Raw genomic sequence first — 23,602 nt, forward strand, 5'->3', positions numbered from 1 at the left:
AGGCACCACGCCTTTATCTCTGCCCTGACGTGGTGGCCCCGCGGGAGGAATAAAAAAAAAATCGAGCTATTAGGTTATAAAATCGCTTCTATCAAACTCTTTCTTGTTATCGTAGGTTTTATATGGAAGGCCTTCGGCTTCCTTCTTATTGTCCCAATTAAACCGATGTACAGAAAATACATAATGCACCAGTTGTTTCTTTTTTTAAATGAGGCTCAGTGTTGGGGAGCGAATGACGCTGCACACGCTGCGACTGCACTGCGGTTTCTGAGGCTGACGAAGCATTTTTGTTTTCTTTATAAACTTTCCCCGGCCGATCTACCAAGATCGTTGGAGTCGATAAAAGCAATTGGCAGCGTCGAATAAACGTTAACTCTGTTGGCAAACCAGACACGCTGCCCATGGCTACGTTCTTCAGAGTTTATTTCACTCAGTACAGTGGCGTCACAAGGGGGGGGGGGGGGGAGGGGGGGTTGCCCCGGGTGCAGCGCTCAGAGGGGTGTTGCGACGGGCCAGAAGAGCGGGGGGAGGGGTTCGGCGGGCCACGCGAAAGCGGTGGGGGGGGGGGGGGGGGGGGGTCATGGCGGGCTACCTCCCCGGTTGCCGCTGACCCTCGTGACGACACCGTCTTGAGGCCGAAATACTTTGGCAAACAGCTTTCTTTAGCCCAGTTGAATTCGGATAGGAGAATATTTTGGCACGCATTTTCATGAACTTCTGAGGTGGGTTCAAGATTGGAAGATCGAAGGCGATTATGCAGTGGCGTGCTTAACTGTGTACGAAATATGGAAACCCTACCTAGGTGAGCTTTGTGAAAATGTGGCTTGTTTCTTCATCGTGCAGAATATTCAAAAGAAGCGTAAACTAGATAAATAATTGTGTTGTTACACAACAGAATAACATAACATTAGCGTTAGCCCTTCCCTACGGATGACAAAATGAGCTTTTGTTATCGAGGCAACCCATACGACAGACTGGTTAGCAGTACCTGAATTTGTTTGTTGTGAATGCTTACGCTGAACAAGCGTGCGATAGACAGCTTGCCAAAACACAAACGCGGATGCGCTAATGTGTTGATTTCCCCTTCATCTTTTGTTGTCGTGCTGGAGTGCCGCTCCAAGCTTTGTCTCTCATTGCGTAAACACGCTCGACCAACTCGACAGCGTAAAGGCTTGGCTCACCTGTTTGTCCTCTGTCTTGGTGCTTCTGACTCACTCGGGTATAGAGAAACAATGCCAAGAGCCGTTATCTCTGCTCAGGCTGTATGCTGTGTAAATGTTTGCTTCGCTTCGAAAACAACAGGCTTCGGTACCCTCAAGAAACACCCCATTAATGAAGGCCATTCGATTGCCGTTTGAGCGGTTTCTTGTGAAAATGCATAAGGCGCAAAAATGCCAGCATTCATTATTTTGTGTCGGCGGGGAGGTACTGAGATGCCTATTTAGTTATGTATATTGAGCATGCATCTATTAAACTCACATTTGAAAATAAACCAGCGCGTTACCAGCGGTGCCGCACAAGCGCGCCAGGCGCGCCTGCCTTTTACCCGCCCTGTCCCACACTAATGACCTTTGTATAAGCGGTGACGGTGATCTGATGCTTTAGAAGAAATTCTAAACGGGAATTTACACTGGGGAGAAATTCCTTGCTTTGCTTCTCGGGTTCTGCATCACGTGGTAACAACGTCCCGCCTTTGCGAGGGACCGCGCTGACGTAGGCACCCCATGGGGATGGGGGAGCTTTTAATTCTCGGGCAGGAGAAACGCTCCCCGCCTTGGCATGGGATCTCCTTGCAATAGACCCTTTCCGAAATTAAATGCCATCTGGTGGCTTAAATGGTAGCTTTTCGGTTTACCGTACACATGACGGTAATCGACCGGCAATCTGTAGTATTTTGCCGGGCACCATCACTTTCGCTAGAGCATACGATAATGTGGTTTTACCTTACAATTCTTTCTGGATCTTTCAGTTTTGATGGTGACGTATAAACAAGCGGTGAGACAGATGCACAAACCCACATTGGCGCCGTGATAAAATTTTATACACCAAGGGGCTTAAGAGCCGATTATGTGCCGCCAACAGACTGACTGAACCCGGGTTAGAAAGGAACGCTTACGCAGCTCTTGTATTCAGTTCCTGCGTCGCATCGTACTAACGTCTCGAATGTTTTGGCCTCGCATCATCCGTTTCGAATCAGCTTTCCCGTTTGCGATACTCAGTAACCACAGGGCCGCCATTAGTACGACGCATATTTCATTCTTCAGATGATGATAGTTATCAAAGTGGCCAGACTGAATTTTCGACAGGGTCTATTGGAGGTATTTTATTCGCGTGTCTGGCAACTTTACAGATTTTGCTCAGAGAGATGTCGGCGGTGGCATCGGGAACGGCTATCTTGCTGTGGCTTGCGCTGTTGAGCATGTCGCCTGAGGCACTCGAATGAGTCTTCAGTATTCATCAATGCGGTCCTGAAGTCGCTCCTCGTACAACTGGTTTTTGATTCCACGTTTTTTGTGTTGCATCTACCCAATCAAGAAGCATCTTTTTTTAGCTGTAAGCAGTTCGTCGTCCTCTGCACCTATCAGTGCTCCCCCATAAACGCGTAGTGCTGTTTTATGTGTGCCTCCCGTTTTCTACTCTTGTCAGCGCGCAAGAGCCCTGTTGTCGAGAGTGAGACCACTAAATGCGTCTGATAACACTGGCTTCTCTCTCAGTTCCCCGCCGTTCCTGTGAATGTTTGAGTCGGGGAGGGAGTCTCTCTGGTTCCGCCGATCACCCATCCCCGAAAAACATCCCTTGTTGGAATACGCCTTAAACCAAAGCCAAATTATACTAATTATCGCATTATTAACGACGGATCGATATCGCATGTGTCAAATTCTTCTCCGGCAATTCTACAATACAGGTGAAAAATTAACACCGGGATGCTTTCTCTGCCAATTCGCCCTGTGGCTATGAGGCACCCAACTGTGTTGTTTCCAGTGACGATCAAGGTACAGCGTGCCCCAAAAACATTACGGTTTGTAGCGTGAGCTACAGTGGCCGAGGTTGAGCAGTTTCGCGTGGCTGCCAAAGAGCCGTGCTGTGCAAGCGCGAGGAGCAGTGACGTCACACGGCGCACAGCTGGCGCCCCGGAGCCGCCGCCGCCGCGCGCGCCTCGCCGGTCTGCCCATTCCAGAGGAATGACGTCATAGCCGCGGCAGACGCGCTGGCGCCGCCGCGCGTCCAGCTGTGCGCCTCTGTTGCGCAGTAGCCAAGTCTGACGCTGCATTGGAGCAGCTTGATAGCGCCTCTCATTTTGTGCGCATAAGCTCACGCTAGTATATCCTGGCATAGCCGAGCTAAGCCACCGCAATTTGTTTTTTTTTTTGTTTTTTTGAGCTCAAAACTAAACTACACATCTGCGGAGCGCTAATTCTCCGCTCAAATGTAGCGCTAGCGGTCCGAAGATGCGAAAATTTTAAAACTAGCCGTGTATCTTCATTTTTTCAGGGGGCGGGGCGGGGGGGGGGGGGCATTTTTTAAAAGCTACAGGTGGACGATATGAGGGAGAAAGGCGGAGTGGGCTGTGCGCTCATCGTAAAGGGGAAACTGTACTTAACCTGGCACTTTCTGTTCAAGATCAAATTAAGGAATCGAAGCCCAGATTTGAAAAAAAGTTTGCTTTAACGAACATTGGTAAAACGAAATAATAAATAAACATTTCTTGAAGTTACGGCGCGTATTATGTGGAGCCCAGAGCTAAATCATTAAAGCGTCAAGAAATAGTGGCATTTTCGCATGCTACATACGTATGGACACTGCAAATGGCAAGCCGAAAGCTATTGGTTTCCGAAGAGACTCTGCAAGCTAATTTATTTGCGCGAGCACTTGCGCAAACAACCCACCTCGAAAGGAAAACAAACAAAAACACCCTAGATAAAGCACGAAAGCGAAATCGGTGCGCTCGCATATTAAAGGGGCACTCCGACATTTTCTTCATAGTCCACGATTGGCCTGATAAACACACCAAGAAATATTGGTGAAATAGTAACACAAATATTGGTTCGAAATATAGTTTTTCTTTTTTTTGCGATGTAATTGAATTTACAGTTTCGGTCCTCACCGTGTTTTTCAAAGCGAAAGTCTACTGGTAGCAATGAAAAAGTGACGTCAGCGCGAGAAAAAGGATTCACTCTTTGGACTGCAGAATTTGTTCCCAACTGATTACAAGCAGTTTCATGGTATCAAATAAATGCTTTGGAAGCTCGCTCCAACACCCGTGCAGCAGCACGAAACAAATGCTCGGCATAGTCAATTTTTAGTCTGTCCGCTCGACCTTTAAGCCTGACTTCCCCTGAAGTCATGGCACTGAAAAACACGAGAATATTTGAATATCGGTTTTGGCATAATTTTCACGTGTCGATTTCACAATAACTCTTATGAAATTTGCGATACTATAAAGCATGCAGGAAATGTTAAGGCCGGTGATTCTAAAGATATAGTTAGTTGGGGTAGCTTGAAAAATCGCCGGGGCTTCCCTGCATCTGTGAATAGAGTATAGTGCAGTACATGTAAAATAAATGTTTGCGTTGGTGACTCTTCAAGTTTCGAAAACAATCTTTTACAATCAGTGACGTCGTTTATTGTTTAGGAGCAACCGAAAGACCCACAAATGGTATCTTTCAAACTGATACGGTATCGAGTGGAGTAGGGCAACAAACACTTGACCTTCGCGAGAGAAAAAGAAAAATACAAAAAAGAAAGGCGGGATTGAACGTCATTAATTCACTTATGTTGTAGAGGGATTGGTCGTAAGAACCATAACATATTGAAGGCCTTGCAAAATTTGAATTTCAAATGTTCACACCTAAGATTAGGCAGGCGACAGTCCTTCGTAAGAAGTTTCATAAATAAAGCTTCTTACGAAAGACGATCGATTTTGCTTTATGATTAATTTTTTACCACCTTCGAGTTGAGCTTGTGAAAAAATTGCCTGTAGAAACCACGACTGTTGGCTGTCTACTAATTGCGATAGCATTCGTCATGAAAGTCACGGCGAAGCTCACTGTGAATACAACGGCGCAAACTTTCACTAAACACATCATTTTCTGAATGGTTTACGACACAATCTTTGACGTCAGCGCGACTGCAGCACGCCACTTCTAATTTGAGGGATTGTTTCGTCTTTGTGTAATCGTTTAATGTTCAAGCTGGTTCCCCACCATATCATTGCAGCTTCGTGTGTGTGTCTTGTCCTGTCTCAGTTTAATCGTTTAATGCTTAAGCTGTTTTACCCCCATCAGTGACCATGCACCAAGTAGCTCTACTCAAACGGATAATTGCTTCGTAGCTTGGGCGTAAATATGAACGTGCGCGTACTGCTGCTCCGCGTATGCGCGGCGCGGGTTTATCTGTTTGCGCCGCATCCATGAGTGATTGGTTCGTAGCTTGGGCGCAAATGTGAATGTGTACGAATACTGCCACACCGTGAACGCGCGACGCGGCGCTTGCTAGGACGACGTCGAGGACGACGTCCTAGAAGACAACATCAAAGAAGACGTCCTAGAAGACGACATCCAAGACGACGTCTAGGACGCTGTCGTGAATGACATTCTAGAGGATGATGTCAAAGACGACATTTAGAACGACTTCCAGAGCGACCTCTAGGGTGATCTAAATTGCGACCTGTGGGACCACCTCAAGAATGACGTCCTCAAAGACGACGTCAAAAACGACCTCTAGGACGACCTGTCGCACGACCTCTAGGACCACTTCCGCACACGCGCGGCGCCTGCGTATGCGGACGTCCTGCGTTTGCTGACGTCCTGCGTATGTGTAGGCGCCGCGCGGCGGCGCGCCGCATTCGAGGCCAGACAGCGTATCGCGAAAACCGGGTGAAGTAGCTGAAAAATGCAATCGCATTAAACATTTAAACATAAAGCAAATTAGTGTCTGTGGATTTTATATGTCTATGCATTACATATGCATTAGCTAGTGTCTGTACATTTTCTATGTCGATACCAGCCCGTGCGTTGTCTGCACACTGCTCCGTGAGCTCGCTCCTGGGTGGCTTGCTGAACGCAAAACCGCTGAAAGATGCAATTCGGCGTGTAAATTCGTGTGCTTCTTGCGCTCCACGGGCGTATCTTTAGCCTCAAATTTGTCCACGGACCTTTGTTTCCCCCCGACCTTAACCAATGACGGCGTGCGCTTGGTTGCCCCGTCATCATGCGTTTTATACGCGTTATATCTACGTTGTCTCTTGACTGGCGTACCCCTCCTCAAGGTGCCGTGGAACCCAGCTTTCGGTTGCAGGTCAAAAGATCCCCAGGTGACCAAAATTAATCCTCAGTCCTCCGCTGGGGCGCGTCAAATGCCCTTCATTGGTTTGGCACGTAAAACCACCAAATTTGACTTGGCGTACCCCTCCTCGCGTTCCGTTGCGCAAAAGACGCATTTCAGAACACTTGCTGGCCGTATGAGCCCTTTTTGAAAGACTGCCCTCTGTTAGCAGGTGTAAAATTCCTGCACAATGGCGGACTGCAACCCCGATGCCATGGCACACTTTATGCGTCTGGTTGGAGTAGAAAGCAAAAAACACACCCGCAAAAAAAAAAAAAAAGGTGATAAGCGCAGTGAAGTTGCGCACTTTTGACGTTGTTTGATTGGCTCGTCGGCTTCTATCGTTGACCGCGCTCCGACGTTCGCTATATTATGGAATGACTTGCATGTTCCACCATGTCAGTTTTCCCGCCGCTGTGCTGTGGTTCTGACCTTCTAATAATCGGCACCTGACTTTTAAAGGGGGTCTGGAGCCGTTTTTTTATTTCCTTTCGCTTTCAGTCACGTATGTTCCGTGTTTGGTATGCACGACGAAAAAAATAAAACATTTCAACCTTGAATATGCTAGAAAATATAGATTAAGCAAAACAGCAGTGTGTCACGATCCCGCATTTTTCGTGAACACCTTCAGCGGTATGGAGAAATCGAAACGATGTTTCAACGGATAATAAAAATGACGACATTCAAGATTGCTGCGCCCTTGTGGAAAAGGCGTATAGTACACATATTTTTTTTTGTGTTTACTGTCGTCCCCAGCCACCTGGTCCACATGTCCAGTATGGGCCACAAAAGGAAAATAAAACATGTCAACCTGCAAATAGTAAAAATTAAAAATAAAGGAGAGGCAAAACGAGAATGGGTGACGGTTACGCTTTTATTCTAAATGTATTCTATTGGAATGGAGAGCGTGTTGGTAAGGATAATACGACGTGTGATAAAAAAATTCCGGTCCTAGTATCGTAGCGTAAAAAGAGAGAGCAGCACAGCGATGGGCGCTCGGCAGTCGAAGGAAAGGACAAGGCGTCGCCCTAAGCTGCGCTACACGAGTTTTTGCGACCACGTGCACGGGCACAATAGAGATTTCAACATAGACTGCAAATCAGAGCGAGAGCGAACATCAATTTTGCGTCAAACTTGTCAAATATAAAACAGAGACCTTTGAATTCATTCAGCAGGCTTGTGTTAAAAAGCGGTGGATTTTGCGAAGTGTTTTAAGTGGTGCTCGCGCTTCAGGAACGGCAGAACATCGCTGGAAGATGAAGAGCAGTGGGGCGACCTTATGCGCCCTCTCCTTGACTTCAGTGACGTTCTGATCTTCTTGAAGCGCGAGTGCCACTCAAAACACCTCGCACACTGACCTCACTGCGTTTTGACAGAAGCGTTCTAAATCATTTCAAAGGGTCTCTGTTTTTATTTGCCAAGTATGACTTAAAATTGATGATCCCTCTCGCTTTGGTTTGCAGTCTATGGAGAGATCGCCATTATGCTCGTGCATGTGGTGAAACAAACTTGGGTATTACAGTTTCACATTTTCACAGATGCGACGCCCTTCGACATGAAGACGCAGGAAGGTCCATGATTTCGACTGTTACACGCGCATCCCTGTGCTGCCCTCTCTTTTTAGGCTGCCAAATCAGTCCCGCAACTTTTTGATTACACCCTCTGTAAATAATGCCAAGAACATAAAACTCATTATTAATATTATATTCTAATTGCGTAGCGACGGCAAAATAATGTTTTCGCCTATTCTGGAAGTGAGGATATTCAAGATGGCGGCGCCCTTGTGGAAAAGGTCTACAGAGGTTCGCGACGAGCAGGATAATCGCGATAAGTGATAACTTGAACAATGTTTAGGAACGTTGACCACCTGTGAGCAACCTCGCAAATCACTGTGCAGACGGCGAGCGTCCGGTATATGTGACATAGTTGAACGCACGGCCTCTATTCTTGCTCTATTCTTTTTTTTTTTTCATCACGTCTGAGCTAATGCTCATGCACGTCTGAGCTAATCCCTCAAAAATTAGACATAAAGCTGTTTATGAAACGCTGTTTGTGAGCCCAAATTTAAGTATGATCGTTTATAATTTAAATATTGTAAGGCGTGCCAAATTAGCTGGTCCTTACCGCCACTCCCTGTGCACTAAATGACTAGGGTTCCGCATTTTATTTTACATGAAATCAAGGGGTGCATTGTCGGAGTTTATTATTTCCTTGGTTCAATTGAGGCGGTGTTGCTTGTCGACACAAGATAAAGGTGCACATAAAAAGTGTCTTCCCGTGAAGCTGCTGAACTTGTTTTAGTTTTTCTTATTCATATAGATCTTAATCTTGGCTTTTATCTGTTATTAGGGGTTAATTTTCGGTGTCTATCAGCATTTACCGAAAATAAAATTCCCCTAGTAGCCGCGACAATTGCAGGAGATTTGGGGGGGGGGGGGGGGGGGGGGCTTAGAGCAGGATTTTGTCGCCAACGATGTCAAAAGACCGGAAGCTTCAGAGACGCGGCCCAAGTTCGAATCCCAAGGCGACGTCACGGAAGATCGACAGCGCGTGTCGCTGTCTCCCGTGTGATCGTATGCTTTTGTTTGTTCCTCCCCGTCACCCTCAGTGATATCGGCCACGTCCGCTTGGGGGATGAGCTGGCCTCGTTTGAAGACGATTGTTATTGTTTTTTCCTTTTTTCGCGACTACAGCGAGCGTGTTCGCGTAAACAATGGGTTGCGGGCCGAATCGCTGATTCGCGCGCTTTTACTAAGAGCGCGCGCGAGCTGCCTTCTGCTCTCGCACAGGATGTTTTGCTCGGATTATTTGCTTTGCAAGAAGTGGGTGATTGAGAGCGACTACGCGCTGACTGAGTCCAGGCTAAAACAACAGGAAATGCTTGCTCGGAAACAGATGTACTGTATACCCTTGTGCTGCGATCAATCCGGAAGGCACCACTGCCTACTGTCATTCTTCTGCCTTGTGTGTCTACGTCTAATGTGGAGGCGGGTGTTACAGCTCACGATATGACGCGAGATTAAACGAAATAGCAGCGGGCGTGCCGTAGGCGCTATTGGACGATCGGTAGTCCCCAAGGACGCTGTAGAAATAAACCTACCAAGGTTGCAGCTACATCGGAATAAGCGTGTCATGTTTTTCTTCTTCTTTTTTCTATTTGCTACGTGTCCTTTGTTCGGCATCTGACCCTCGTTCTTCTTGCCATGTACGGGCGTAGTGTTACATTCATCTCTGTAGTTTTAGCCGCTTTGCGGTCTACTAGGAAGCGCGGCGATGAATTTCGGACATGGGGTTTTCACGTCCGTGGGAAGTAAACTAATCTTAGCGAGCGCACTTGAGAATGAAAAAGTAAAAATCGCGTACTTTTGTAAAGCATCCATCTGAACGTGAGTGTAGTCCTGCCTGCAGTAGGAGAAGGTTACTTAAGCAAAATACTCATCATCCTAAGCACTATTTCGTACGAAATAATTTCAGCACTTTACTCGTATGCACTTCAAAAACCGTAATAAAAAAAGAATATTTTGTTTACCGAACGTTTCTAATTTCCCCTTTCATAGGCTAATTTAAGATGTATGCAGGTGCATCTTAGATTAGATTTATGCTATTTTATCAAGACGTACACGTTTCGAAATAAAAAAAACAATCGCTTTTTCTTAAAACAACCGATTCATATAAGAACTACTTCGTGCAGCGCGTGAACAATGCGCAAAACGTCCTTCTTGACCTGACAACGAGTATATTTATAGATAATAGAACTGATTTCCTGTTAAACGCATTTGCACTTGGGCTGAGCAGTCTATCTGCAAGACTCATGTTTAAACACTTTTTTGCCAAATATATGTATATATGTATATATTGCCAGAGTTAATTAACGCCTCGATTGTTCACGCATGACAGCGCGCCTCGGTCTTTTTCGGTCCTGCACGGGGCTCGCGCCTGGCGCTCTCTCGTGCCCCGCGAACGGTCCTTCGCCTTTTTCTTTGATCCTGCTCTGCAGTCTGCTCATTAAACCCTTCTTGGGTCCTACAACTGTCAACGTCTCCTACGCCTACGTGACTATATATATATATATCTATATATATATATATATACGGCAAAAAACGCAGTTGAGACGCTTTTCGTCATCTCGCGCTAAGTTTTTTTCATTCTCTCTATCTCTCTCTCTCTCTCTCTCTCTCTCTCTCTCTCTCTCGCTCTCTATATATATATATATATATACCCTGTAAAGCGAACAGTGTTAGAGGTTTCTAGATAAAAAAACACTGAATTTTATGTTTCTGAGGGCTCTCTACAACTTTGTCATTGCAACGTTGCTCTAAATTGAATATTTCAGAAATGTCATTAATTGATCTCAGTTACTTATTGGGCAAAGAACCAAAATAGCCTGACTTGCTCTAAACAATGAGCATGCTTATTTTCTTGGTTTCGTCTTCCAAAAGTGAGACAAAATCTTTTAAGCGTGAAAAAGTTCCAAAAGTTACGTGAAAAAAACCTATATATATAATATATAGGTTTTTCCACATAACTTGAGCCAAGGTTTAAATATATTTTGTTGCACTTTTGGAAGACGAAATCAAGAAACCATTCCCGCTATATATATATATATATATATATTGTAAGGAAGAAGAAGTGGCACGGACAGACTGGCAGGGGTTTGACCAAGCGCGCGCTCGGCACGGGCGCTTCTTGAATGCGGTACCGCCATTCATACTGGTCGCATTTTCCTCCTATCTTCTATTAAATCTCTTTTATCAACGTCTCAACACTTGGTGGAGGTGCGCCAGCGATCCCCAACCTGATCATCTGGTAATTCCGACCTGAAGCTGCGCAGCGGACGGTCGACTGTCACAACCATGATTGACGATAACGGGAATGTAAGAGACCAGCGCCCCACCAACACTTCAACGGTCAAAACTCGCCAACGTGACCCCCAGGATTTCACCGGTTCAGCCGACGCTGGCGTTCTGGACTGGCTCAAAAATTACGACCGGGTGAGCCAACAAAACCGTTGGGACGACACCATCAAACTCGCCAACGTCGTATTTTTCCTCAAAGGGACTGCGCTCCAATGGTACGACAATCACGAGGAAGAAATTAATTCATGGGATGCGTTCAAAACCGCCTTCGCAGACGTCTTCGGTACACCTGAACGCAGAAGACAACAAGCGCGGGACAAACTCTCCAGGAGGTACCAAGCCCCCTCCGAAACATCGACGTCCTACAACGAGGACGTCCTTCGCCTCTGCGGACTTGTCAACGCAGCTATGCCGGAGGACGAAAAAATCAAGCACCTCTTCAAAGGATTATCCCAAGAGCTGTTTTCCATCGTCGCACCCAGGTCACCTCAGACCGTGCAGCAGCTCATTGCAGAATGCAAGCATTATGAAGACCTTCAAAGTGGTCGGATCTCCAACACCGGGTTTGAACGGCTCCCTGAAGTTTCAACTACAACTGCCGACACTGACCTCCCCAATCTCATCAGGCGAATAATTCGTGACGAACTACGTGACTTCTTGGGATCCCTGCGCCTCTCAGCCAGTTCTTCAATCTCGCAACCCGAGGCACCTAAGATTGAACAGGTAATCAAAGACGAACTTCGTGCTGCCCTTCGTCCTATTTCTTCGTCGTCTCCCACATGCATGGCACCATCGACTTCCTCACCACCCATCTGCTCTTTACAGCACTCAGCACCACACATTTGCGCTCTGCAAACTTCTCACAACGTCTCAATTCCATCCACACGCTACCTATCACCCCGGCGGACAGAGGAATGGCGGTACAGCATTCAAGAAGCGCCCGTGCCGAGCGCGCGCTTGGTCAAACCCCTGCCTGTCTGTCCGTGCCACTTCTTCTTCCTTACAATATATATATATACATAACGGGCATGGTGGCGGGAGGCCGAAGGCGTGGGTATATAGACAATTGCAAGCATGGTGCCACAACTGGTGCCCCATGCGTGCAAGCGCGTGCAACGCCCGGGTGAACGTAGCTTTGGCAAGCTCGTAATCGCACGGGCGTGCCTGCTCGAGCAGAGACATGGCGGCGGCCAGTCGCCCAGCTTGCAATCGTCTATAACTGAGAAGAAAAAACGCTTAGTGAAAACAGCAGCAACAAACGATTTTTCTTCGACGTTTCGGCCGGAGTCCGGCCTTCGTCAGGAAGACTTCCTGACGAAGGCCGAACTCCGGCCGAAACGTCAAAAAATAAATCGTCCGTTGCTGCTTTTTTCACTAAGGGTTTTTCTTCTCAGTTATATATCTATATACAGAGTGTTTTTTTTAAGCTTAACAGAATTTTTAAAAAGAAACCATGAAAGCTAGGTTAATGCAGTCTGCGCAGGTGAGTTATACGGCCAGGGGGACATAGTATAGGGGGCTAATCGTAACGATCCGCCGGCTAATTAGTTAAAATTCGCTAATTAACTTTTTAATTAATGAAAATAGACATATAGTTCCAATTATAAACTTGCTCAGCGTCGTCAAAAACCACTAAATAAGTCATTTTCAGAAAGACTTTGAACGCGTGAGAAGCGTAGTAGTGCACTAAAGTTACCGCTCGTGGAGCAGGTACAAGGCTGGGGCTAGATAAGAGGCAGAAAAATTGCGCGGGCGCCTTATCGCAACCGCTAGCTTTGTACGTGCTCCACGAGTGCTAACTTTAGTGCACTACTACGCTTCTCACGTGCTCAAAGTCTTTCTGAAAATGACTGATTTAGGGGTTTTCGATGACGCCCAGCAAGTTTCTAATTAAAACTATATGTCTATTTTCATTAATTAAAAAGTTCATTAACGAATTTCAACTTATTAACCGACTGATCGTTACGATTAGCCTCCTATATTATGTCCCCCTGGCCGTATAATTCACCTGCACAGACCGCATTAATCTAGCTTTCATGGTTTTCGAGAAAAAAAATGCTGTTAAGCTTAAAAAAAACACTATATATATATATATATATATATATATATATATATATATATAGAGAGAGAGAGAGAGAGAGAGAAGGAAAGAACCATTAGTGAAAACAGCAACAACGGACGATTTAATCTTTGACGTTTCGTCCGGTGTCCGGCCGAAACGTCGAAGATTAAATCGTCCGTCGTTGCTGTTTTCACTAAGGATTCTTTTCTTCTTCTATACCCACACCTTCGGCCTCCCGCCACCATGCCGGTTGTATGTATATATATATATATATATATATATATATATATATATATATATATATATATATATATATATATATATATATACGGCCGTAAAAACATACTCTAAATGGCTGTTTGCAGTTTTATACCATATTATTCCCAAGTTCCGTCACCATTTCGGCCTGAAACAAACCTTTTTTCAAAACAAGATATATATACGTCCCCTTGCTTTCTTGTATTGTCATATAACACATGAATCATAATATAATATATACCGATACCTTGGATATTATTCCGTTCGTGTACACTTATACGAAAGCCCGTACATGGATACGTATTTCTATAGCGTGTCACAAAAGAAAATTTACACGGTCTTTTTCACCGCAAAAATAAACTAGGCATCGCCGAACGCTCATTCTCCGCCCAAAGGTAGAGCTAGAGGTCACAACCAGATGCCAAAGTTTCCGCCCGATCCGATAACTTAATCAAAAGTTATAAGTGATTTTCTGAAAATTTCAATGGGAAAATGGAGCTCATTTTTGCTCGTTTTCGGTTTCTGGTGCCTTAAAGCCCCATGTGTTTGAAAACTCCGTCGGCCGCCATTTTCCCATTGAAATTTTTAGAAAATCACATAACTTTTGATTAAGTTATCGGATCGGGCAGAAACTTTGAGATCTGGTTGTGACCTCTAGCTCTACCTTTGGGCGGAGAATGAGCGTTCGGCGATGCCTAGTTTATTTTTGCGGTAAAAAAGACCGTGTAAATTTTCTTTTGTGACACCCTGTATTTCGCCCTGGACCACCCGCCAACTGTGATTCTTTGCTTTTGCACATGGAAGTAGCTTTACGTGGTTCCCGCCACGCGTTTAATGTCTCGATGCAACACGGTGAAACCTATCATTACACGTGGCTAAAAAAAACTGCGGTTACTACAGTGTTTTAGCCACCAGCTTGGAAACACATCGAGCGAAAGCTCGCGCTGCCGGCTCAAATTTACCTGTAGTATTAACGAGAGTTATATACCTGTGCGTCTTTGTGAAATCCTATTAAAATACCCAGTTTAGCCGTTTTAGTGCTCATGAAATAAGCGAAATTCTTTATTTTAAGGAAGATTATCTTCATGCCATATAATAAAATGCTTAAAACAAAAAGGGCATGCAGTATGGCACGCGTTGCATTATGTGACCTTTTTGGCCATGTAGAGGACTAGCATAGTTTTGATTTCGATCGGAGTAGCGTATCTTAGCTCTGCGTCAATAAAAAGTAAGCGCTCGCTTCCACTGCACCTATTCATCCTCGTAAGAACCCCCGTCGAAGCACTGACCTCCAGTGGCCCGTAAGGACCTGCCCACACTCTAAAAAATGCCCGTGAGTCTGCTTTCCCGGAACACACTGGGAGAGCGAATCATCGCAACTTACGGAGGCAGCTGAGCAAATGACAATGCCGAAACATATGTTTAGACCAAAAAACGGAGTCTGAGTTGTGACATTAAGCAATGAATTGCTTAATGTCGTTTTTTGCGTTTTTGCGTTTTTTGCGTTTTTTGGTCTAAACATATGTTTCGGCAACGTCATTCGCTGAGCTGCCTCCGAAACTTGCGGCGATTGGCTCTCATAGTGGTGTGTGTGAAAGTAGACGCACAGACTTTTTTTTAGAGTGCAAACTTGGCGAAGGGTAGTAGTGCGGCCAGCCGCGTCCGATAGATTTCTGGCGGCAGGCGCGTAGCCAGGATTTCGATTCGGGGGGGCCCCCCTGGATACATGCCTCTCTGGCGGCTTGGCTACCGCTCCAGAGTGCAGCATAACCCTACCGGCGCACGGTTAATTTTAAAAGCCCATTGAGGAGAATATAAAACAGGATGACTGGCACAGCATACTCGCAACGACACTTGGCCACAATATGGTCAAGTGTCGTTGCTCTGAAAGTAGCTCATTTAGTGGGACTAGTTCCCTCTATGCATTGTGGCAGCGGTGGCGTAGCCAAACTGGTCGGTAAGATGGGACTATTCATGGACATCTTTCTGGAACATTCCGTGGAATAAAGCTTTTTAAAGAAAATATTTAAGTTTTAATTGATTTGCGTTCTATGATGCCCATGCGATTGCAGTCCTTGGGAACATTACGATATTCTGTCAAGAAAAGATGAACTTGATAATTCTGTGAATGTGCCCTGTAGGGTTCAATGCAAACAAAACTGCAGAGCCGTAGAGTAAAAACTATATGCCTCAAAAAATAGTATTGGTGCTTATTGATACTATATGACTGTCACCTACAGCATTCCTGGGGAACACTACGATGTTGGCTTTTGTTCAGTTCTTTCTGGACATCCGCAAGGCTTTGATGCCCAAGAAAGTTAGGTGTGACGAAGACAGTGAATTTCCGCTGATGTATGTCCACATTGGCTTCCCTGGCATGGTCACTGGTAACTTAAGAGACATATTGCGTGGCAACTTTCGAGTACCTCATTATCGCGAAGCATCCAATAAGATTGTTGCATCTGCCAATAAGAACGCACAAGAACTAATCTCAAAGCAAGAAACGAGAGGAAAAGAAACCATGACCTACATTTCTTGAGCTGCCAGTGGCTGTACACTCTAAACAAAGTCTGTGCGTCTACTTTCACGCACAACACTCGGAGAGTCAATCAGCGCAACTTACTGAGGCAGCTCAGCGAATGACGATGCCGAAACATAAGTTTAGACCAATAAACGCAGACTGAGTTGTGACATTAAGCAATGCAAGCGTGACGTTTTACATTGCTTAATGTCACAACTCAGACTGCGTTTTTTGGTCTAAACATATGTTTCGGCATCGTCATTCGCTCAGCTGCCTCTCAAAATTGCGGTGATTGACTCTCCGAGTGTTGTGCGGGAAAGAAGACGCACGGGCTTTTTTTAGAGTGTAGCATTTTTTCCCCGCTTTCTTCCCTATCATTGTATATAAAGTGTATTACAATACTTCAATGGATGCTGGCTTCCTTTCTCTCTCGTAGCCAAGCTTGGACATCAGGGCCATTCAGATGAAGTGCCTCAAGTGCGCGTTCCCCAAGGCAAGCGACGCGGAGGCCGTGAACCTCTACAAAGACGTGATGCAGAAATTTGAGAAGATGGAAGCCGAGGCCCTGCGCGTCAGTTCAGAGGTTCGGCACGTTCCACCAAGCCACTCGTTGCTACTTTGGGATATTCTTCCTATAGTCGGTTACTTTACCAAGTAATATATCTTAATCCCGCAAAACACCAATCAAAAGCTTTCACGTAGTAGAAACGACCGGAGGCTGGCAACCTCGGAAATTTTACCCTTTGAATTTGGAGGGATGGCTATCGCCATCTATCGGCATGAACAGTCACTGAGAGAACTCATACCGCCTTCTCTGCTGTCTTGGTCAAATGTTGACAGCGCGGTGCGCACGTGTTCTCTCGGAAGCGCGCAGTACCCACCGATAGGGGAGAATTTGGTGCTGTATCCACGCTGTCCTATTAAAGAGCCTAGTACGAAGAGGGGGTTCATCTCAAATCGTAGGGAGTATTTGAAACTTTATGGTGGACACCTCCTACGACGATCGGTTGCAAGAGCGCAAGCCTTGCGTTTTCGCGTGGCGAGAAGGAAAGCAGAAGGAAAGGCGGAGACGTTTGCAGGCGATAAGAGCGTTCGTCACCCACTCGCAGCTCGTATCGCAACCATACCTCGGCAAACCTCACTCATGAGGGCCCTCACTCACCCTCACTCACCCTCATCTTCACAGGTGAGGTGAGGGTGAGTGAGTTTCTGAACCAGGAAAATTCATGAGTGTGAGGGTGAGTGAGGGTGAGTGAGGGCCATGAGGGCCGTGAGGGCGGTGAGGGCGGTGAGGGCGGTGAGGGCGGTGAGGGCGGTGGGGGCCGTGAGGGCCGTGAGGGCCGTGAGGGCGGTGAGGGCCGTGAGGGCCGTGAGGGCCGTGAGGGCGGTGAGGGCGGTGAGGGCCGTGAGGGCGGTGAGGGCTGTGAGGGCTGTGAGTGCTGTGAGTGCTGTGAGGGCAGTGAGGGCCGTGAGGGCCGTGAGGGCCGTGAGGGCGGTGAGGGCCGTGAGGGTCATGAGGGCGGTGAGGGCGGTAAGGGGTATGAGGGCCATGAGTGCGTGAGGGGAGTGAGGGCGGTGAGTGGCGTGAAAGCCATGAGTGCGTGAGTGGTGTGAGGGCGGTGAGTGCATGAGGGGTGTGAGGGTCATGAGTGGCGTGAGGGCAGTGACACGAGAGGCGTGAGGGCCGTGAGGGCCATGAGGGCGGTGAGTGAATGAAGTGTGTGAGGGCCATGAGTGCGTGAGGGCGGTGAGTGCGTTAAGCGCCCTTCAGATCGAGCATCTTTCTCAACAATTTTGGTGTTAATGGCGGGTTGTTCTCTAGCTTTCCCTAGATCGACACGAATTGCTGAGATCGGGTCCGGCTGGAAATAAGCAAGCAACTCGGAGCAATTCGAATACGTTTGAAGCGGCTGCATCCAATCAGGGACGCAAAATGTTCACGTGAAAGCTCGTGCCGGTGATAATGACACCGAAAGACTTGGTTCTGGTTTGAAATCGATAGTTTTTCTGGAAATAAACTGTTTCAGAAAGGTGCATTAGTATTCTTAACGAGATTTAAATGCATAGAAACAGGTTTATAACGCGTAATTGTGTCTAAATAGTGCAAGAAAAATAAAATTTTATGATGACGATGGCCAATTGCAGCGATTGGTTGCTGCGTGTGATCGCGGGCGGCCCGTGTTGCTGGTGTTGCGACGTAAAGTTTCTGGGCGAAGTTGCCTCATCTGAAGCTGGCCTGAGTGGCGTGAGGGCCATGAGTGCGTGAGGGGCGTGAGGGTTGTGAGGGCCACAAGGGCGGTGAGGGGCGTGAGGGCGGTGAGGGTGGTGAGTGGCGTGAGGGCGGTGAGTGGCGTGAGGGCGGTGAGTGGCGTGAGGGTCGTGAGGGCGGTGAGGGCGGTGAGTGGCGGTGAGTGGCGTGAGGGCTATGAGTGCGTGAGGGCCGTGAGGGCGGTGAGGGCCGTGAGGGCCGTGAGGGCCGTGAAGGCCGTGAGGGCGGTGAGGGCGGTGAGGGCCGTGAGGGCGGTGAGGGCCGTGAGGGCGGTGAGTGACGTGAGGGCGGTGAGTGGCGTGAGAGCTATGAGTGAGTGAGGGGCGTGGGGGCCGTGAGGGCCGTGAGGGCGGTGAGTGCGTGAGGGCCGTGAGGTTCAGTGAGGGTGAGTGAAGGGCTGAAGGTGAGTGTGACTCTGAGGGTGAGGACGAGTGAGGGGCTGAAGGTGAGTGTAGCTGTGAGGGTGAGGGTGAGTGAGGGGCTTAGGTGAGTGTGGCTGTGAGGGTGAGGGTGAGTGAGGGCGACCAAAAATGCCGACCTCTGATCGCAACTGCGGCCCATAAACCACGTGACCTCGATCGGGCGGCAGGTGGAGAGTCTTCTTAATAGTCCATGTTCTATGCAAATGAGCGGAGCAAAATGAGTTGTTGTAGTAAGGTACTGAGATGTCTCGTTAATACGAACTTCGTTCATACGTTTTATCGCCAAAAGATTAGGGGGCGAACTGGGCAAATGCGTGCATTTTGTCTTCCTGATATGAACAGCTCTCATTACGGACGCTTTTTGGGGGGAGAACGGAAGTGTCCATGTTAAGGATACATGACTGTATTTGCTAGAGCCGCTATAAGTGCTTCAGAAATGCATAGCATGGCCATTATGATCACGCTTGTTGCTTTGTGATTCGTTCTTCTGCGTTTTTATTGACTAGTGCCGCAATCTCATTGGTTGTGCAGCGTTAAGACGCTAGTAACTCACCACGCCATGCGTTTCTTTTTGTGTTTGAGTGGTTACAAGTAACAGCTGTAGAGTCGTCCGAAAATATTCTGCCTTAAAGGAGCTGTGCAAAGATATTCGTTTGGAATGTTTTTCAGTATACACGAGCTTACTGGCACTAGTGGGGGTCAAGGATACTCGCACGCAACTCCGCTGGCCAAGAAACTCCTTTGTTGCGGTGTAATTTCAAGGACAAAAGCGATCATTTTCATTTAATCTCTCCTTCGAAAAATTTCATGACGTAACGTGGGTATCGCAGTACACCCACATGACGATATTTGAATGCTGTTCATAGATTAGACCCGAGCATTGCGTGGGCACTCAATTTGGGCTCGTGATAATTACTAGCTCGAGAAGCATTCGGGAAGTGGCCCGTATCCAATCGCTGCAAGGACGACAATAGCCGAGCCATAACAATATCGGGAACTCAGCGCGTGCCCTGCGCTTTGCCAACCCCAGCGCGTGGCTATGATCTACATTGGCGGCATATAATCGGCTCCAGATCAGGTGGCCGCTTTTGAGGGGGTGAACGCTGCTCGTTTTTCTTTAATTTTTTTCTGGGACTTCTATTGCGTGGGGTGAAAAACGAACGTATGTTTCATGGGTCATTAATGTCAGGGATCCGCTCTAAGCGGTATTTGCGCAAAGTACAAAAATTGATGCATCGCCCCTTTAACTTAATTAGTTTTCCTTTTTATTTTTCTACTGACTGTATGTCTGTCGATAACGAATAACGAAACACGAGAGGGACTTTTAGGAAAGCGTTATCGCGTTCCGCGTACTGCCTAGGAGCCTTTGAAATATGCTTTTAAGCGCGCGCCCGGGTAATACCGTGACCGGCGTGCTTAAAATCATGCTTCAAAGGCTCCGGTAGTGCGGGGCGCGGAACGCGGACGAGGTTTGCGAAAGGTCCACAATAACGAATGACGAAACAACAACGAAACACGGAACATTATTGTGTTGAGGGACGCGAGTTTCAGGACTAATTAATATTTCGTTTCTAGCTCGAGGCAGCAATGCGCTTCACTTTGGACGATGGACCGGTAAGCAAAGAATTTGTGAACATATATCTTGTAAATAAAAAATATAACCGCTTAGTCTGGAAAAATGTTTTTTGCATAATGCTTTAGATATCAAATTTTTGTCAAGTGTGTACACCATACATTGCGTGCACTTGACGTTAGGCCGATGTGCTGTTGGCTATCCTTACGTAATGTGTGCTTCAAAGTACCGAAGTGCCAATTTGATGTGTAATGTAAAATTAAGAGCATAATCGTAAGGCTCGTAGTGAGCAAACCAACGGCGTGCCGTACAGAATCACTCCGGTAATACATGTCTATAAGCAAGAAAATATATTTGATGCTCTGACTGACGTATCCGAATATTTTTCTCGAGCGTATTATGACAAAAACATCCAGATTGCAATATTTAGTGTATTTATTGTCTTTGTGTTTGTACTGCAGCATACCAGGCACGCTGCATTAACACAAGAGTTTCCATTTATTTTTATTTTTGTAATATTTTAAATTATGTTTTCGGCTGTCTTAGATTTACGTACTTGTTTACTTTTGTCGTCAAAAATAGACAGTAATGCGCACTAATTAAATAAGCTTCCTCCACGAACTACAACGTAATATAATAATCGCTCTGCTTTGAATGATTAGCGTTCGTCTCCTTCTCTTTCTAAGTGTTTCTGCGCATAAAAAATGGCGTACTGGCTATTCACATTCAATTTGAAACTTTGACGGCGAGGGATTTATTAAGAACTGCCTCGTGTGTCTGTGACATACAGAGCGACTGCAGAAGGGTAGGGATAATTTTGCAAGCCTTGATGGAGGTAGTGTTTCAAGAATAAACAACGAATAATAAAAAGCGCGTCTTTTCTCTTCCACGGGAACCGGAAACATAAACCAAATATTTTTGTAGTCCTATTCAATTTGAATCGGAGGTTATTCTAAGGCCCACAAAGTTGCTCGATGGATACCTGTTCGTTTGAAACATGGGCAATTTAGGGCCGAATAGAGCACTCGCATGTAGTTAAAAAAAGCAAATTGCTGTTTAGGGACACCTATTTATTGCGTATTTGATAGCTTTCGTTCAAGTAATAAAAATGTCCACTTGGCAATGCCTGAAACAAAAAAAACACGTTTCTCGTATAGGTGAACGCTGCGAGAGGTATGTAGTTAAATTATTTGGATGTGAGCAATAGAAAAAACAAAAACACATAAAAAATAGGCTTATCATGGGTTTAGGGTAGTGAGTTTAGATAGCATCACAAATAACAGCTCTTAAATGTACATGCAGCTATCTTTATTGGCTACACGGACGAGACATTATCAACGCTCTGTCCGGATGCTTACATTGTTTTGGCAGGGTTCATGATGTGAAACGCGTATGGAATTCTGCCGTCCCCTAGTGGAAACATTTTATAGTATAATATTTTACTTCCTATAGAAGTGAAAAGAACACGTCTTTAACGTCTATGTACAAAAGGTACACTCGACCAAATACTAAAGCAGTCGAAGCTGGTAATGGCTATGAATCTGTTTTATTAATGTTCTTTTTTTTTCATTATCGAATTGAAACTGAAATTTTCGAGGAAGACAGTAAAATCAAGCAGTATTCTTGGATGCCTATGTCATCACTCCATAAAATAAAACAAAATGACGGCATTTTATCGGGTATTTTTCGTGGACTCAGTCTAACCAGATGTATGTATTTAATGATCTGTTCATAGTTTAGTTTAATTGGGCTCACTTTATTTTAGTAGGCGCAGGGTGTCAGTGTAGCGTTGCCTACATTTAAACCTTTAAAGGGAAGAAAAAAATACATTCCGACAGAGACCTGCCACAAGTTTCGACGAATTAATATTTGCGCGTTGAAGATCTTAGAATGAAAATATTTGTACAAGACACCGCCTACGCATGGATATACATTCCGTAATTTGACATGAGCAAAGTACGTAAGCTTTGAAGTCTTGATCCCTAAATTATTATTTAGAAAAGGGGAGATTCGAGGATTTAAATCCAAAAGAAGAAAGCTTTTTTTTTCTGTATTCAAAATTGTTAGCGGAGAACTGAATGAAATCTCGGTTAGATTTGTGCACAAAAATTGCGAGATATATCGCACAATACTGATATTCAGCAGAGCAGCAAGACGGTAAATATTTCTAAAAGTAAGGTGTTTTTTTTTAGTGGAGGATGAGGAGGAAGAATGGCAGCATGTTGTGTAACTCAACTGAAAATAATAAAAATAAGAAACGGGCAATTCAAACAAGGCACCCTCTTGCCCTCTTGACGCTTTTTTTTTTTTGTTTAGTTTGTCTCTGTTTATTTCAAACGCTAAATGCTGCTTTTTTAGCTTTTGGCAGGCTACACAGTCAAAAACAGCTCGCAGTACAGAACTCCGTACACGGACAAAAGAAAAACTTGTTCTACATTATACCATGGGGAAGTACAAAATAAGAGAATAAAGCAATATGAAACCGGAGAACACATACTAACATAGCGTAGAACTTGCAAGGGCAAAAGCACGTCATGTATATCGCAGTGATTAAAAAAATTATATTGCCGATAAAAATAGCGTATAGACGCGAAAAATAGTGCATTCGCAACAGAGCGCAGTTCTCTCAAGACGAAGTTGAATAAAAACTTACAGTTTGAAATAAGGCGCCGGTTTATAATTCATCGTTCGGAGCCGAAAGCGCAGTGCGGAGAAACACGCAACGATTGTTGACCGATCAGACTGCATCTGCCCCGGAAGCAGAAAACTGCCCATGTCGCATTACCCGCGTTTGCTGCATCTGACAACATCAATTCCTGGAACTGCCGATTTCTATGTCTATTGGGCTGCACGTATCAAACGAAGTAAAATTGCTTTAGCATGCAACGGAAATGCGCAATCTTACGACCAATCTTTTGGTTTTTAAAAAAATATCTCACTCTCCCCTTCGGTACTCTTTCAACGAAAAGATATATTTCTTGATTCTTAAACATTCTGATACAACAGCTCCTTTGCACAGATAGTAATAATACCTGGCATAAATTAAGTTAAAACTAAACTGGATAATTAATTTTTACCGAAACAAACATCACGGCGCAAGCGGGCTGTAGTATATTGAACATGGCGGTAAACCTGATGTAGAAAGGAGTGACAACACTAAGATAAACTGTGCGACATTATTTTTTTGTATCCCTGTATTTTTACTTTTGTTCACCCCAGTCGTAAGGTTTACCATCAGTCCAATTTTTAATGGGAGAATTAGCGAATAAGAAAAACCAGTTTTGGAAATTTGTTATTGTGATCTTTTATTCGCTAGT

The 23,602-nt window shown here is 45.7% G+C and overlaps 1 protein-coding gene across 1 annotated transcript in view; it reads left to right on the top strand.

Moving 5' to 3' along the window:
• The window catches only part of LOC121047713, a 76,716-nt gene that overhangs the window by 12,177 nt on the left and 40,937 nt on the right, over nt 1–23,602 (top strand). The window contains exons 5-6 of the mRNA XM_040503180.2: nt 16,458–16,604; nt 20,288–20,326. Coding sequence (XP_040359114.2) covers nt 16,458–16,604; nt 20,288–20,326 — 186 coding nt within the window. The remainder of the gene's footprint in view (nt 1–16,457; nt 16,605–20,287; nt 20,327–23,602) is intronic.

Source organism: Ixodes scapularis, unplaced genomic scaffold (assembly GCF_016920785.2).
Source record: "Ixodes scapularis isolate PalLabHiFi unplaced genomic scaffold, ASM1692078v2 PGA_scaffold2__306_contigs__length_199485367, whole genome shotgun sequence".
Classification (NCBI taxonomy): Eukaryota; Metazoa; Arthropoda; class Arachnida; order Ixodida; family Ixodidae; genus Ixodes; species Ixodes scapularis.